Genomic DNA, 13,995 nt, shown 5'->3' on the forward strand with positions numbered 1-13,995 from the left:
CCTAACTTAGCTCATGTACAGAATGTATAGAAGCCCCATGTCTAGTGTGCAAATGCACTTTGTATGCAGCAATGGCTGTTTGAAATATAGTAAATATAGTTGAGTAGAGAATTTGTATGTCACAGTTCATAGACAAGGCAATTCACAGTGCTTTTACCCCCCCACCCCCAAAAAAAGGAAAATTGACAAATTTAAAAACACACAATTACATCCATCCGTTATCTGTGTTGCTTATTGACCTTATGTTTGACACTAACCGTGGCCCAGGGTCAGTGCTCCACTGTGTCAGGGCACCACCCGAACATCATCTGCTGAAAGTGGGCCAAAAGTGCATTTTCGATTTTGTACCAAAATACTTTTCTCTCTAAAACAGGCTGCTGTGATGATTGCAAGAAGAAAAAAACAGGGCCTTGAATGGATAAAATGGCATGCCTCATGTTACTAGCTGATCGCTATGAGCCTGAAAAGGGACATTGTGTAGTACATTTTTCATCATTATTTCATTTTAGAAACCCACTATTAATTTTAATATTATCCAAAAAATGTTCTCTCACACCAACGTACAATTAAAAAAAAAAAAAATAAGTGTAGGGCTCGTACTCGCTAATTATATCACAAAGTACCTGAGTGGATGGCATATTTTTGCTACAGATACCCGAAGGAGACAAATCACCCGATCACAAATTTGCTGGCTCAATGACTACAGTTTCACACATCAAACTAACGATTCAAAAATAGTACAGGGTGTTGTCCTATGTGAAAGTATACTATGCTATATTCATCGCTCGATCACACAGCTCTCCTTCAGGGCCATTCAGCTTTAGAGATTGCAGTACGTTGTTTCTTTAAGTAATGCTCCTCATGTTTAGTTTCATTAGATTATTTAAAAATGAAGTTAATGCTTAACGGATCTATAACTTTGAAGAACTGATGGTGCTGCTTTTTGCCTCCACCCTCAGGCTATTTGCCCACCATCAAAGGGCAGCTGCTTCATGTTGACACCACCAGCAGTATGCAGTACAGGACTCTCCTTGAGGCTGAGATGTTAGCTGTAAGTAGCAGCTAATTATAATTACATAAGTGCCTCTCCAGAGAAAAATCTGAAATAGTCAAGCTGTTAATATGCAGTTTGGTGTGAAACACGTGATTTAAACATAGGAAAAACCTAAATGTCTTTTGTGTCCGAAATTTCAGTTTCATGTGATTGCCAGCTACCCCCGAGTATGGAACATGCCGCAGTCTTGGCAGTGTGAGATTGAGGTGTACAAGGCCACCTACCATTTCATCTATGCCCAGAAAAACTTTTTCACTGGTGAGTTAGAACAACTTCTTTGAAACCTCAGAGGAGGATGCATAAGATTCATTGAACATTTTTTTTTGTCGATTTAACAGATTTGATTCAAGACTGGGCCAGTGACAACGCTCCAGACATTTACTCCTTTGTTCCTTATTCCTGGACTTTCAAAATGCTTTTTCATCAGTTTGAGATGATCTGGGCGGCAAATCAGCACAACTGGATTGACTGCTCCACCAAGCAGCAGGAGAATGGTGAGGAATTTATGTTTGTCATAATTCATTTATGAGCCCTGAAATTTGTATCCCTCTGGCTCCTGATTTATGACAAAAACAAACAAAAAAAAACGGGAGAGACCCGATTGGTTTCCAAAAACTGCTCCTTGTTCACCCCCAAAAAACACATACAAAACATACTGCTACGGTGTGTGTTGATCACAGCAATCAGTTGTTGTCTTGGATGTATAAATCAGGAAAAAAGGAAGGAATATTTCAAACTGAGGAATACACTATATTTATACTGTGTTCATCCAGCCATCCATCCATCTATTGTCTATCAATCCATCCATCCATCAATCATCTAGCAATCATCCATCTATCTATCCATTTTCCATCTATTTATCCATCTTTCTATCTATGCATCCATCCATTCATCCACCCACAAAGAGATGGGCATTACGTCCAGGGGAGAGTTCCATCCCTCCCAGATGAAGGTCCATTTAGCGGACGGAGGACGAGAAACTTTATTTATTTATTTATTTTTAAAGCCAGCCTGTTGTACTGTCAGTCCACGGTGTCATGCACAAATGTTTTTGTTAGGGGTGCTGGGGAGGTGGCAGGGAGGACGGAGTTTGAAATACCCACAGCAGAAGTGTGCATGGATCTTGCCTTCACCACACATAAAAATAGCAATTGCCAAGCAACAACGAGACCCCCTTCGTTTGTAAGATTGAAAGCTTTCATTTCCACTCACAGGGCAAAATGATACATATGTGCTTCAGACTCTCCGTCACATCTTAGGCTAACAACCGAGGCTAAACTTAGCTCATCATATACAGATTTCAGAACATTTGCGATGTATCACTTCAACAGGTGTCTTTGACATCAATTACCGGTACTACTTTCCTATTGTATAGTCATCAGGCGCCGACAGGTATGGCAGCCTCGGTCAAACGCTCCCTAGTATTATCCCTGTTTTTGTCATTTTCGTTTGTTTTTGGCGACCCTGAGCGGCTTACTTACACGAGGGAAAAGTTGCTGCGCATTGGGGAGTCTACGCTTGTTTTTTTTTCACCAGCACACGAAAATCCACAAGGTTTTTCGGAGCTAATCGCGAGCGGAGCGGCTGCGCTGTACGGAGCATGGAAACGCCGCCGGAGGAGGGGGAAGCGAGCCGGCGTGCTCTTCAAGCTCCGGCAGCGCGGATTTCGAACCCCGCTCCCATCGATCCATCTTGCTAATCTACGATCTCTGCCAAACAAGGATGTACTTCTCCTCACAAAGACCAACAAAACCTTTGCACTTTCTGCTGCGCTCTGCTTCACTGAAACCTGGCTCAGTGACCGCCACCCAGATTCCGCGCTACATCTACCCAGCTTCCGCCTTCTCCGAGCCGGCCGCGACACAGAGCTATCAGGGAAATCGAAAGGTGGTGGGATTTGCTTCTATATCAACGAAGAATGGTGCACTGATGTCACGAAGCTCGACGCACACTGCAGCCCGGATCTGGAGTCGCTGTCTTTAAACTGCAAGCCATTCTACTCGCCACGTGAGTTCACCTCCTTTTTACTAGTCGGTGTTTACATTGCGCCACAAGCTAACGCTAACACGGCGATACAAACGCTAGCCGAACAAGTAAACAAACTCGAACTAAAATACCCAGAGTCACCCCTGATCATTTTGGGCGATTTTAATAGAGCACATCTTAACCGTGAACTTCCCAGATATAAGCAGCACATCGACTGTTTCACCAGAGAAGGCAACATTCTAGACCACTGCTATACAACAATCAAAAAAGCATACCGATCGGCATCGGCCCATGCAGCATTGGGTCTTTCTGACCACAATTTAATCCACTTAATACCTACATACAGACAGAAACTCAAATGTGTTAAACCGGTTGTTAAGACTGTGAAAAAATGGACAGATGAAGCAAAGCTAGCTCTACAAGAATGCTTAGACTGCACTGATTGGGGCGTCTTTGAAACTTCAACGGGCACACTGGATGAATACACAGACACTGTAACATCATACATCAATTTCTGTGAGGACATGTGTGTACCAACGAAGTCCTTCCGCTCCTTCAACAATAACAAGCCATGGTTTGCTCCCAAACTCAGGCAACTCAGGAAAGAGAAAGAGGTCGCATTTAGAAGTGTAGATCGGGCACTGTACAAAAAGGCCCGAAACCAATTGACAAAGGAAATTAACATTGCAAAGAGAAGCTATGAAGAGAGGCTGAAAAAACAGTTCTCTGATAACGACTCTGCATCTGTATGGAATGGCCTGAAAGCAATCACTAACTATAGAATGCCATCCCGCCAAACAGTGAACAATAAGGGTCTTGCTAATGAACTAAACATGTGTTTCTGCCGATTTGAAAAGGACAACCCCATTTCCCACACACACCCACCTCTAGCAGAAACCACTTTACCTACCCCCCCCCACCCTCTTTTTCTCCACTACAGATCCACAAACAGGACGTGAGACGGCTCTTCAAGCAGCAAAAGATCAAGAAAGCTCCTGGGCCCGACAAAGTGTCCCCCTCCTGCCTGAAAGTCTGCGCTGACCAGCTGGCTCCGGTCTTCACACAAATCTTCAACAGATCCCTGGAGCTGTGTGAGGTCCCATCCTGCTTCAAACAGTCTACCATCATCCCAGTTCCCAAGAAATCGGCAACATCGGAACTGAACGACTATAGGCCTGTCGCCCTGACGTCTGTGGTCATGAAGTCCTTTGAACGCCTTGTGCTGAACCACCTAAAGAACGTCACTGGACCCCTGCTGGACCCTCTCCAGTTTGCCTACCGGGAAAACAGGTCTGTGGAAGACGCAGTCAACATAGGCCTGCACTACATCCTCAAGCACCTCGACAGCACAGGGACCTATGCAAGGATTCTGTTTGTGGATTTCAGCTCTGCGTTCAACACCATCATCCCGGAACGCCTCACCCCCAAACTACTCCACCTCGGTGTGTCCCCTACGATCTGCCAGTGGATCCTCAGCTTCCTGACGGGACGGACACAACAGGTGAGACTGGGAGCAGCAACATCATCAATACGCACCACCAGCACTGGAGCCTCACAGGGATGTGTCCTCTCGCCACTGCTCTTCTCTCTCTACACAAACGATTGCACCTCAACAAATCCAGCTGTCAAAACTCATAAACTTCGCAGACGACACCACGGTCATCGGTCTCATCAAAGACGTCAACGAGTCTGCGTACCGCCAACAAGTGGAGCAGCTGGAGCTCTGGTGCAGCCGACACAACCTCGGGCTGAACACACTCAAGACTGTAGAGATGATCGTGGACTTCAGGAAACATACTTCTCCTCAGTTGCCCCTCACACTATCCAACTGCCCTGTGTCAACCGTCGAGACCTTCAAGTTCCTGGGAATCACAGTCTCCCAGGAAATGAAGTGGGAAGTCAACACCATCTCCATCCTGAAAAGGGCCCGGCAGCGGATGTACTTCCTGAGGCTGCTGAGGAAGCATGGCCTGCCACAGGAGGTGCTACGACAGTTCTACACGGCAGTCATCGAATCAATCCTGTGTTCTTCCATCACGGTTTGGTTTGGGGCCGCCACAAAAAAGGACAAAATCCGACTTCAACGGACAGTTAGGACGGCAGAAAAAATTGTTGGCACCGCCCTACCCACTCTTGAGGACTTACACACTGCAAGAATCAAAACAAGGGCACGGAAAATCCTCCTGGATCCCCCGCACCCTGCCCACCACCTTTTTCAGCCACTCCCCTCAGGCAGACGCTACAGATCCATGCGCACCAAATCCAGTAGACACTTAAACAGCTTCTTCCCTCTAGCCATTAACTCCTTAAACAGTCACTGACGTAGTCACTCTTCTTGCACCACAAAATGGTACTACAAAACTACTGGTTACTCTGAAATGGTTCAATGATTTTGTTGTTTACGATGATACTAGTCCAGCGTGTTATACCGGAGACAAATTCCTTGTGTGTTCTACATACTTGGCCAATAAAGATGATTCTGATTCTGATTCTGATTCTGATTAGTCAGTGCTTTAGGATCTTCATATATGCCAGGAGCCCATGCAAAATTAGTTTCTCCACTAATAACTGAGGATCGATCCCACAAGAACTAAATCTGTGAAGATTAATTTGTAATCAACAAACCGTGAATATGCGGTGATCACTGCATTGGGCTTTCCTGCCTCACAGTGAACTTTCTAGATTGTCCCATGGACCTTTTCCACCGAGCTTGTGCTAATGCTAGTTCCGGGCCAGTGCCCAGGTTAGCACCAGTTCATTCTTTTTCCACCATCAAAATTGGCTCTCACTCTGGTGCTTGAAACTGTTGTTTAAGATGGCCCCCAATTATTTCGGGGCTATATCGGGGTAGAGCAATGGTGTCAAACTCAAGGCCCGGGGCCAGATTCGGCCCGCTATGTCATATTTTTTGTGATGTGATGATGAAACGTGTATTCGCTTTCTGTCGTCGCGGCCCTTTCGAGGGAAGGCGTAACTCCAAAGTGGCCCGGGACAAAAATGAGTTTGACACCCCTGGGGTAGAGGAATGAATCCTTGGACATATGGTGGTTTTGCACAAACTGTTGAGCAGTGAACTGCAGCACATTCCTATCAGTGTCCCACCAGAAGAGCTATCGTGGTTGAACCCAGATAGCATGCGATCATTCCCTTTCAGACAGCCTTGTGATCATCTATAATGATTAACTCATTCAGTACCAGCCAATTCTAGACCAAGTCTGAAAAGACTTTTAAAAACGTCTTTGGGAGTGACTGAGTTAAGAAAGATATAAGCGTTTGCTGATTGCATGTCCCTGGCTGTTATATACTACATAAAAGTATTAATGCTATGTTAAGTTGCCTAGCATATGCTAACAGTGCATTACTATTATTATGATTATTACTACTGTATTATTATTATTTTTGTTCATTGCGCAAGCGCTCTTGGGTAAATGACGTAAGCAGTGACGTTTGGATGTTTTAACGATGATGCAATGACAAAGCTCTCACTTGGCTCTTTGCTGGTGGAAAACCAAACACGTTCTTCATAAGAAGTTGTTAAGCAACGACAAAGCACAGCAATGACCCTGGTACCAAACGAGCAAGGCTTTTTCAGGTGGAAAAAGCGTAACATTGTACCAAAATTCTGTATGGTGTTTTGCATTGTAGTATCTAGCCGTATCTTTTCTTTTACATTTGCACAACCATCATCTTACATGAATACTTTTTTTGTGCTGGAACCAAGGACCGTGGCAGTGTTTTGCACTCTTCCCTGTATTACTGTATTACTCCCTACTGTATATTTTTTTCTCCAGTCTACCTGGCAGCTTGTGGTGAGACGCTGAATATCGACTTCATTTTGCCTTTCAATGAGTTTGTTCCAACAACCTGCCATACCCGATTCAGTTTGAAGGTCAGTCTTTTTTTAAGGTGTGATTTGTTTTAAACGTATATCTGCAAAAATACTTCTACTGCAAGTGCAATTATTTTTCCTTGCTTGCAGTAAAAATACATCGTGTAGATGGCTCATACATTATTTTTAGATTCAGATGCATTTGTTGTCCTTGAAATAGGCTTTAACTGTGTGGATCTAAGTACATGTACATCTTTACGTTTTTAGGCAGAGGATACAGACATGCGACTGTCCTTGCCTGAGTGCCACCCTAGCCGCTACCCCCTCCTAACCCTTGCCAAAGATTACCAGAATGTCAAGCTGCCCCCATACATGTTCACGCCAGGGGAAAATCAAAGTGCCCCGCCGCCAAAACCCAACAAGTCCCGGTGGAGGAATATCACCAACGCAGAGTAAGTTTTGTGGGATTGTGTGTGTATAATTGCAAAGAAAATCACTTCATACCCCATGTTCATTCCAAGCTGCGTGTGTGAGCAATTATAATAATAATAATACCTTTTATTTATAAGCGCCTTTCAAGACACCCAAGGACACTTTACAATAACAAAAAACACAAAACAATACGGGTTGAGCAGTAGCAATTGCGAACCTGAGCTCGATTTGCATTTTGTATTTTCATATTAAATTGAAACATTTATTTGGCACGTGGCTGTCCACTCGTCCCCTTGTCAGTCCACTCATAACGGATTTGGGGGTGGAGCCTCGATACTTGGTATGTCTCTGCACAAATGTAATCATGTGACCGTGATCCACGCATGAACTGTCGATGGGCATGCCGTGCAAATCACGAGTTCTGACAGACCGTGCTGTAACCAGTGCACGAGACGCAAATGAGCACAGTTTAGCTGGCTCGGCCAAACATCGAGCCCCCTCTGCTCCGATGTGCTACTGATCCATTTTTACAAATGGCTCATGATGAAACTTGTGTCAGCGTGTGAGCCAAGGATCACATTCTTGATGAGTAAAGCACTAGTTTATTAAAAAACAATAGACAAAGAGCAACCAGTGGCATCGTGTATGCACTTCCTTGACATTTTTTTTTTAAACAGAATTTTAAGTTCGGGAATCGTGATTGTGAAATAATAAGGAAAACAGAAAAAAAGTACTCTTTCAAAATTGTGTTTTGTTGATAGAGCTGCTTCTTTCAGAATTAAATTAGGTGACAGTGTATTTATGCAAATCAAGATTTCTGTTCCAGCGGGATATGATTCACTCAGCATTACAAGTTTTCAACTCAGCATTGTGATGTGTTCTGAATATTTCCTCAACTTCAGAGCTGGCTGGGTTGACTGCTGGAGTGTACCGAACTTCTTGCTCATCATTGACTACACATGGCATCCCATATATCCCCAGAAAGCTGATGAACAACTCAAACAGTCATGTAAGCGATTTACCATGGTCCCACACATTGTTTATTCTTTTGAAAACCTATGTGCCTTACTTGTGTATCTTTCCCAACTGCAGTTTCTGAAATGGAAGAAACAATGCTGTCAGCTTTACGGCCCCCGGAGCACACTTCGGTACACCATAGTCACCCATACTACACTTCTGCCTCAGTCGGCCACAGCCGGATTCCAACCGACCCCTCGGATCTTCCACCTGATAGACTTCATGTTGAGATGGAAATGTCTCCGGATTCTCAAATTATCCTTTATGGTCCTTTACTTCGGGCTTTGATTTCCATCAAGGTATAAATCCCTTTATATTCGTTGGGATTTTCTCTTTGTTAAAAAAATGATAATAAAATAAGAATAAAAATAAGATTTGTTGTTGGGATCTATAAAGTGTCTGTCTGAAAAATGGGGGTATATGAGTTACAGCCCATTGTCAATCAGGTAACCTTCTCACGTCCACTCTTATCGCTTTCTCAGGAGAATTACTTTGGTGAAGATGACATGTATACTGACTTTGAAGAGACAGTGTCAAGTCCGGTTTTGTCCACTTCCTCATCTGGCCTCGGATGGTCCCCTCTTGGAATGGAAGACAGCAGACATAAGGAAACTTCAGACATCCATCCGTTGGACCTGCGACCTTGGAATATAACCGTGCTCATAAATCTCTACAAAGTCCATGGTCGACTGCCTATGGTAAGGCTGACTGCCATTGTACATTTTATGTCTTTGTAAAGACTAATGGGTAGTGTAATATTTGACATATTTGTGAAATGTCAAATATGACAAATATCACAATGTGACATATATGTGACAATGGATGATACTGGACAGAATGTAAAAGCCATTGAGGTTTTTTTTTTTGGGGGGGGGGGGGCATAGCATCTCCAGAACTGTCAAATGTTATGGATTATCTGGATTTTGTCATGGAGAAATATCCGGATTTTGTTATGGAAATCACTGAATTTCAACTCGCATTGGCTGTATCACCCGCCGATTGTTAGGGATATTTTTTAAAAATCCAGCGTCGAACATTAGGACCAGTACGATGCCGTTTCGAGTTACCAAGGCACTGGCCAGTACACATTTTATAAATGAATGCGATGAACTTAATACTGCATTGTTATTAAAACAAAACAAAGTAAAACAAAAGAACAAAAGAACAAAAAACTGTGCACTGTTCATATCCGGGAATGCTTGGTGCATGCTATTTGATGCTGCCCCAGCTTCCTGCTAGCTACGTCTGTAGCTGGCTAACTGACGTGGCTCACCACTATGCAGGGCCGCAAATTCACTTTGCGTCCGGTGACAACACAGTACAAGTCACCAAACATTTCCTCCATGGCAGCTAATAAGCTACTTTTCTAACTAGTATCATTACCAAGTAACAAGAACCGGGAGAAAGACGACAAAGCCATGATAATAACTACAGTATGCTCTCATGAAGGACATGCAGCCATGAAACACCGAAATAAGTGATTTGATGAAAAAATACACTTGTCACCTTAGGCTAACTGGAACTGTATTCCAATAGAGAGTAACCAACTTTCAACAGCAAAATAATAAGCAAATAAGTGTCTGGAGGGAAAATAATACAAAATAACGCTGTAATAGTGGAGACAAGAAATAGAACAGTGCATGCATTGCACTAATTAGAAGCCAAACTTTTGTCTGTGCTCTAACTCTGGAATCCAATCTATCAACAATATAATTTGTTTGTTGGCAAAGTAGAGTGCTGATGACAATAACATAATTGAATAGACTAGCTTACTTGATTGCAGTTGAAAATAGAATTGATTAAGGCTAATTCATCCCTTGGTATTTTGGATGGTGGAACACTGATTGAGGCTGTGACTCTGCATCATTACAAAGTTGGTGCAATCAATACATGACAGTGACAAATATCAATGTCAAAGTTTATGAACAATTATGGTAATAGAGTAATGATTGTGTTTGTGCAATTGAACAGTATACATTGTTCTTTTTATCCTATGACATAATACGCTGCAATAAATGTTGTGCGATAATCTTGACAAAATGTAAAAAAATAAGGAAATTGGGACACAATGTTATGGAACTGAAGTTCTGTTCATTGTAGCTGTGCATGTCATTTCTATTCAAGCGTCTTTTTTTTGGATTGATCTACAGCAAGGCTGTCAAACTCAGTTTTGTCACGGGCCACTTTGGAGTTACTTTGGATGGCCGTTATGAAACCACAAAATGTCATCTTATTGCAATATTGTCCACAAAAAAATAATGGATTACTAGTTTTAAAATCTGTGAAGTCAACGATAATAGTTTATAGAATTATTGTTCAAATGGGTGTAAACAGGGTAGCAATATTATTGCAAAATTTCAACGATATTTATGACACGACAATTTGACATTTTGATACAGATGTTAAGAACGATCATGCAAGTTGCCACGCATGATTTGCTTTTGCCGGCCAGATGAAATGACGTGGCGAGCCGGATTTGGCCCCAGGCCTTGAGTTTGACACCTGTGATCTACAGTATCGTAAAAATACACAAATGTTTGTCTTATGTTTGTCTTCCTGAATTTCATCAGCACTGTAGCAGCGAGGGGCCAGAAGGACCATCTGGATTCTTGGAACGGTTATGTTTTGAAATGAAAAAGGGTTACAAGGAGACCATGCTTCAGTTGCTGCTGTCACCTATTCACATCTTTATCAGTGACAACTACCAGGTAAGAAATCATCCATCCATCCACCCATACTTGGACCTCCAGTCTATTTTATAGTCCTCCTTACAGACAGCTGTGATGCATTTCTTATTCAAAATGTGTCTTGAGTCCAAATTTGCACCAAGCAATTTTACATAATACTGTTTGGAGCACCAGTGTCAACTGTTGTGCTACCCCCAAAGGAAATGTAAGAAGTAAAACATTAACTCCACAGTTCCTCCCATTCATACTCCTTTTTATGCACTAACGTTATACTGAGAAGTATTTAACAGACTAGGGTGTGTCTAACTTTGCCTGTGGTGTACCATTTCACCAAGTTCCCGCATAATAGTTTAAATCCTGTCACATGCCTGAGAGACAAAAATTCAGCTTCATTCCAGTTTAAGTAGATTACATTTACACTGCATATAATAGTTAACAGTTTTTGCTCCAAAGTGGCATTACAGGAGTATCCCATGAAGAAGTGAATTGCTAACACTTGAACTTTTTATTCCCCAAGATGTATCAATATGTCAAGAAAAGCCGCTACGACTGCCTATCCATAACATAATTATACATCATTTCTTTTTTTTTTGCACCATACAGTGCAGAAAGATCTGAAGCTGCCTCTGACTGAGGACCTTGTGTTTGTGTTCAATAGAGAAATAGCAACCATAACTGACACTATGCCTTTTAATTCAGTGCGTCATATCGTCGTGGAAATACGGTATTCACCAAACGACCAAACGAAAAAATGGGCCCCTTTTACCAGGAATAAAAAAGTTTGATTGTGCCATTTTTCATTCTTTTACACTCAGCGGAACAAAAACAGGTAGCAAATTGTAGCCGTGTACCCCAGTGGGCTCACAAACTCCCCTGATATCTATATATATATTGCGCGTCGTCCCGCACGCAGTCTGTCCTTCCGTCTGTCCCTTTTCAAAACGTACCTACTTCACCGCGGCGCTGCGCGCCGCCACTGCGCCGCTCAGGCAATGGCTCACTACGATCGCGCGGGCATCTTAGCGAAAAAATGTTATCTACCCACAAGCATTGCAATGAAATTGTTAGATATTTAGTAAAGCTAAACATCTCTTTATTTTCGCGATAAGCAATGAAGATGAACAAAAAGTTGAACCAAGCAACAACACTTTTGTGGGCCGAAGGCCCACCTTACCAGCCTTCCGCAGGAACTAGCTGATGAGCCGCCCGGAGGGTGGCGAACCAGCTAGTAATTTCTAAAATGAGACATATATGTATGTGGTGGTTGTGCAAAAAGTAAATTTGTTTCCAAGTTTGAAATTTACAGTGGAGCTGCATCAGATGCTCTCCGCCCATCCCGTTGAAAAAAATGTAATTGACAATTATACTTGTCAGCGGCAGTGAATGAGTTAACCTTCCACTTATGAAAACTACTGTCTTTTTTTTTTCTTCCTTGCTCACAGCGTCCCTCGGTGGACGGGGTGTTGAGGGATGGCCACCTAAGCCTTTCGGGCCTGCAGATGAGGGCACATGCCATGTTCTCTGCGCAGGGGCTCCCACTAGGAAGTGACACCCTTGAATACGCCTGGCTCATCGATATGCAGGCAGGGGCTCTGACTGGGAGGGTGACTGTTCCACAGGTGTGTATGTGTTCTTCGCTTGACATCAAATGGGAATATTGTAAATGCAGGGTTGTAGTTTCAGATTCATAACTGTCACCATCGTAAAACCTTTGTCAACCATAAAGATGACTTTGGATACATACAACCAAAGTCATGAATTCTCACTCAAATGTAATGGTGAGTGTGTTAGCAAAGTAAAATGATGCAAAACACATCAAATGTTAATCCTTTGTTGCTGGCTGAAATTAGGATGACTAAGTTTTTTTACTGTCTTTATTGGTAGCCAATAATTGCAACAGACAGAAGATCACACAGTAGAACACAACCTTGTTCTATTGACGTGAACTGTCTCATCCACATGGACAAAATTGTGGGCACCTCTCTGTTCATGAAAGAAAACTGTTCATGAAAAGTGGTCACAGATATAAGTTGAATCAAACTAAAGTAGGAGATGAAATGAACATTTCATGAAAAGTGAATGTAAAGAAAATCAGACATTGCTTTTCATTCATGGTTCAACTGAATTATTTTAGAAAACAAACTCATGAATTAAGCCTCGATGAAATGTTAGGTACCCTTAATATTTTGTTGCACAACCTGTTCAGGCAATCACTGCAATCAAACGATTTGTTTAAATTTCAAGTCTTAATGAATAGTGTTTGTGTTTTCTCTGGGCTGGAGGTTGCTTTCTCCAGATTCCATGTCGTAGCTCTTCCCAAAGATGTTCAGTAGGATTTAGATAGATGGATAGAAACCCTTTATTAGTCTCGCAATGGAGAAATTCCCAATTCACAGCAGCAAAGTTATGAAAGGAAGAAGTAGAAGAACAAACTATAGGAGCTGCTGGAAAGGCAGCCACTCTCGCTATCTTGAAGTCAAAATAAAAAATATTTAAATCAGGGCTAATAGTTCAATGTTTGACTTTTAACCATTCTCGGAAGTTTCTAGCTATGTTTGGGTCTTTGTCTGGATGCAAGAAACATGAACTGAAACTGAGACCAAGCAGCACATTTGTCTCCAGAATTGAAACTTTGATAGGCATGAGTGTGGCTCACTGTGCCAGATTTAGCATAACAGACCCAGAACACAACAGAGCCTCAGCCATGTTTCACAGTAGGGACAGTGTTCTTTTCTTGGTATGCTTCAATTTTGCACCTGTGAACAAGGAGCTGATGTGCCTTGGCTAAAAGTTCCAGTTGTCTGCTCTGTCTAGTCTGGTCTGGCAAAACAATATTATTCCGGAAGCTTTACGACTTGTCAAGAGGCAGTTTGGAAAATTCCTCCCTCACTTTTTATGATTTAATGTCTTTGTAATAGTCCACTTTGCCTCAAATATCGACTGATGGTGCGATCTAAAACCAACGTACATCTTGGAGGTCATCTTTGACT

General features: G+C 42.5%; 1 protein-coding gene across 13 annotated transcripts in view; it reads left to right on the plus strand.

Moving 5' to 3' along the window:
* The window catches only part of kiaa1109 (KIAA1109 ortholog), a 109,174-nt gene that overhangs the window by 12,360 nt on the left and 82,819 nt on the right, over positions 1–13,995 (plus strand). For all 13 annotated transcript variants that reach the window (XM_052085622.1, XM_052085628.1, XM_052085624.1 and 10 more), the window contains 10 exons: positions 960–1,051; positions 1,195–1,312; positions 1,393–1,548; positions 6,832–6,929; positions 7,137–7,321; positions 8,204–8,310; positions 8,394–8,617; positions 8,801–9,016; positions 10,889–11,026; positions 12,448–12,624. In XM_052085622.1, the coding sequence (XP_051941582.1) occupies positions 960–1,051; positions 1,195–1,312; positions 1,393–1,548; positions 6,832–6,929; positions 7,137–7,321; positions 8,204–8,310; positions 8,394–8,617; positions 8,801–9,016; positions 10,889–11,026; positions 12,448–12,624 (1,511 nt within the window). The remainder of the gene's footprint in view (positions 1–959; positions 1,052–1,194; positions 1,313–1,392; positions 1,549–6,831; positions 6,930–7,136; positions 7,322–8,203; positions 8,311–8,393; positions 8,618–8,800; positions 9,017–10,888; positions 11,027–12,447; positions 12,625–13,995) is intronic.

The sequence above is a fragment of the Hippocampus zosterae genome, chromosome 14, assembly GCF_025434085.1.
Source record: "Hippocampus zosterae strain Florida chromosome 14, ASM2543408v3, whole genome shotgun sequence".
NCBI classification, from domain to species: Eukaryota; Metazoa; Chordata; class Actinopteri; order Syngnathiformes; family Syngnathidae; genus Hippocampus; species Hippocampus zosterae.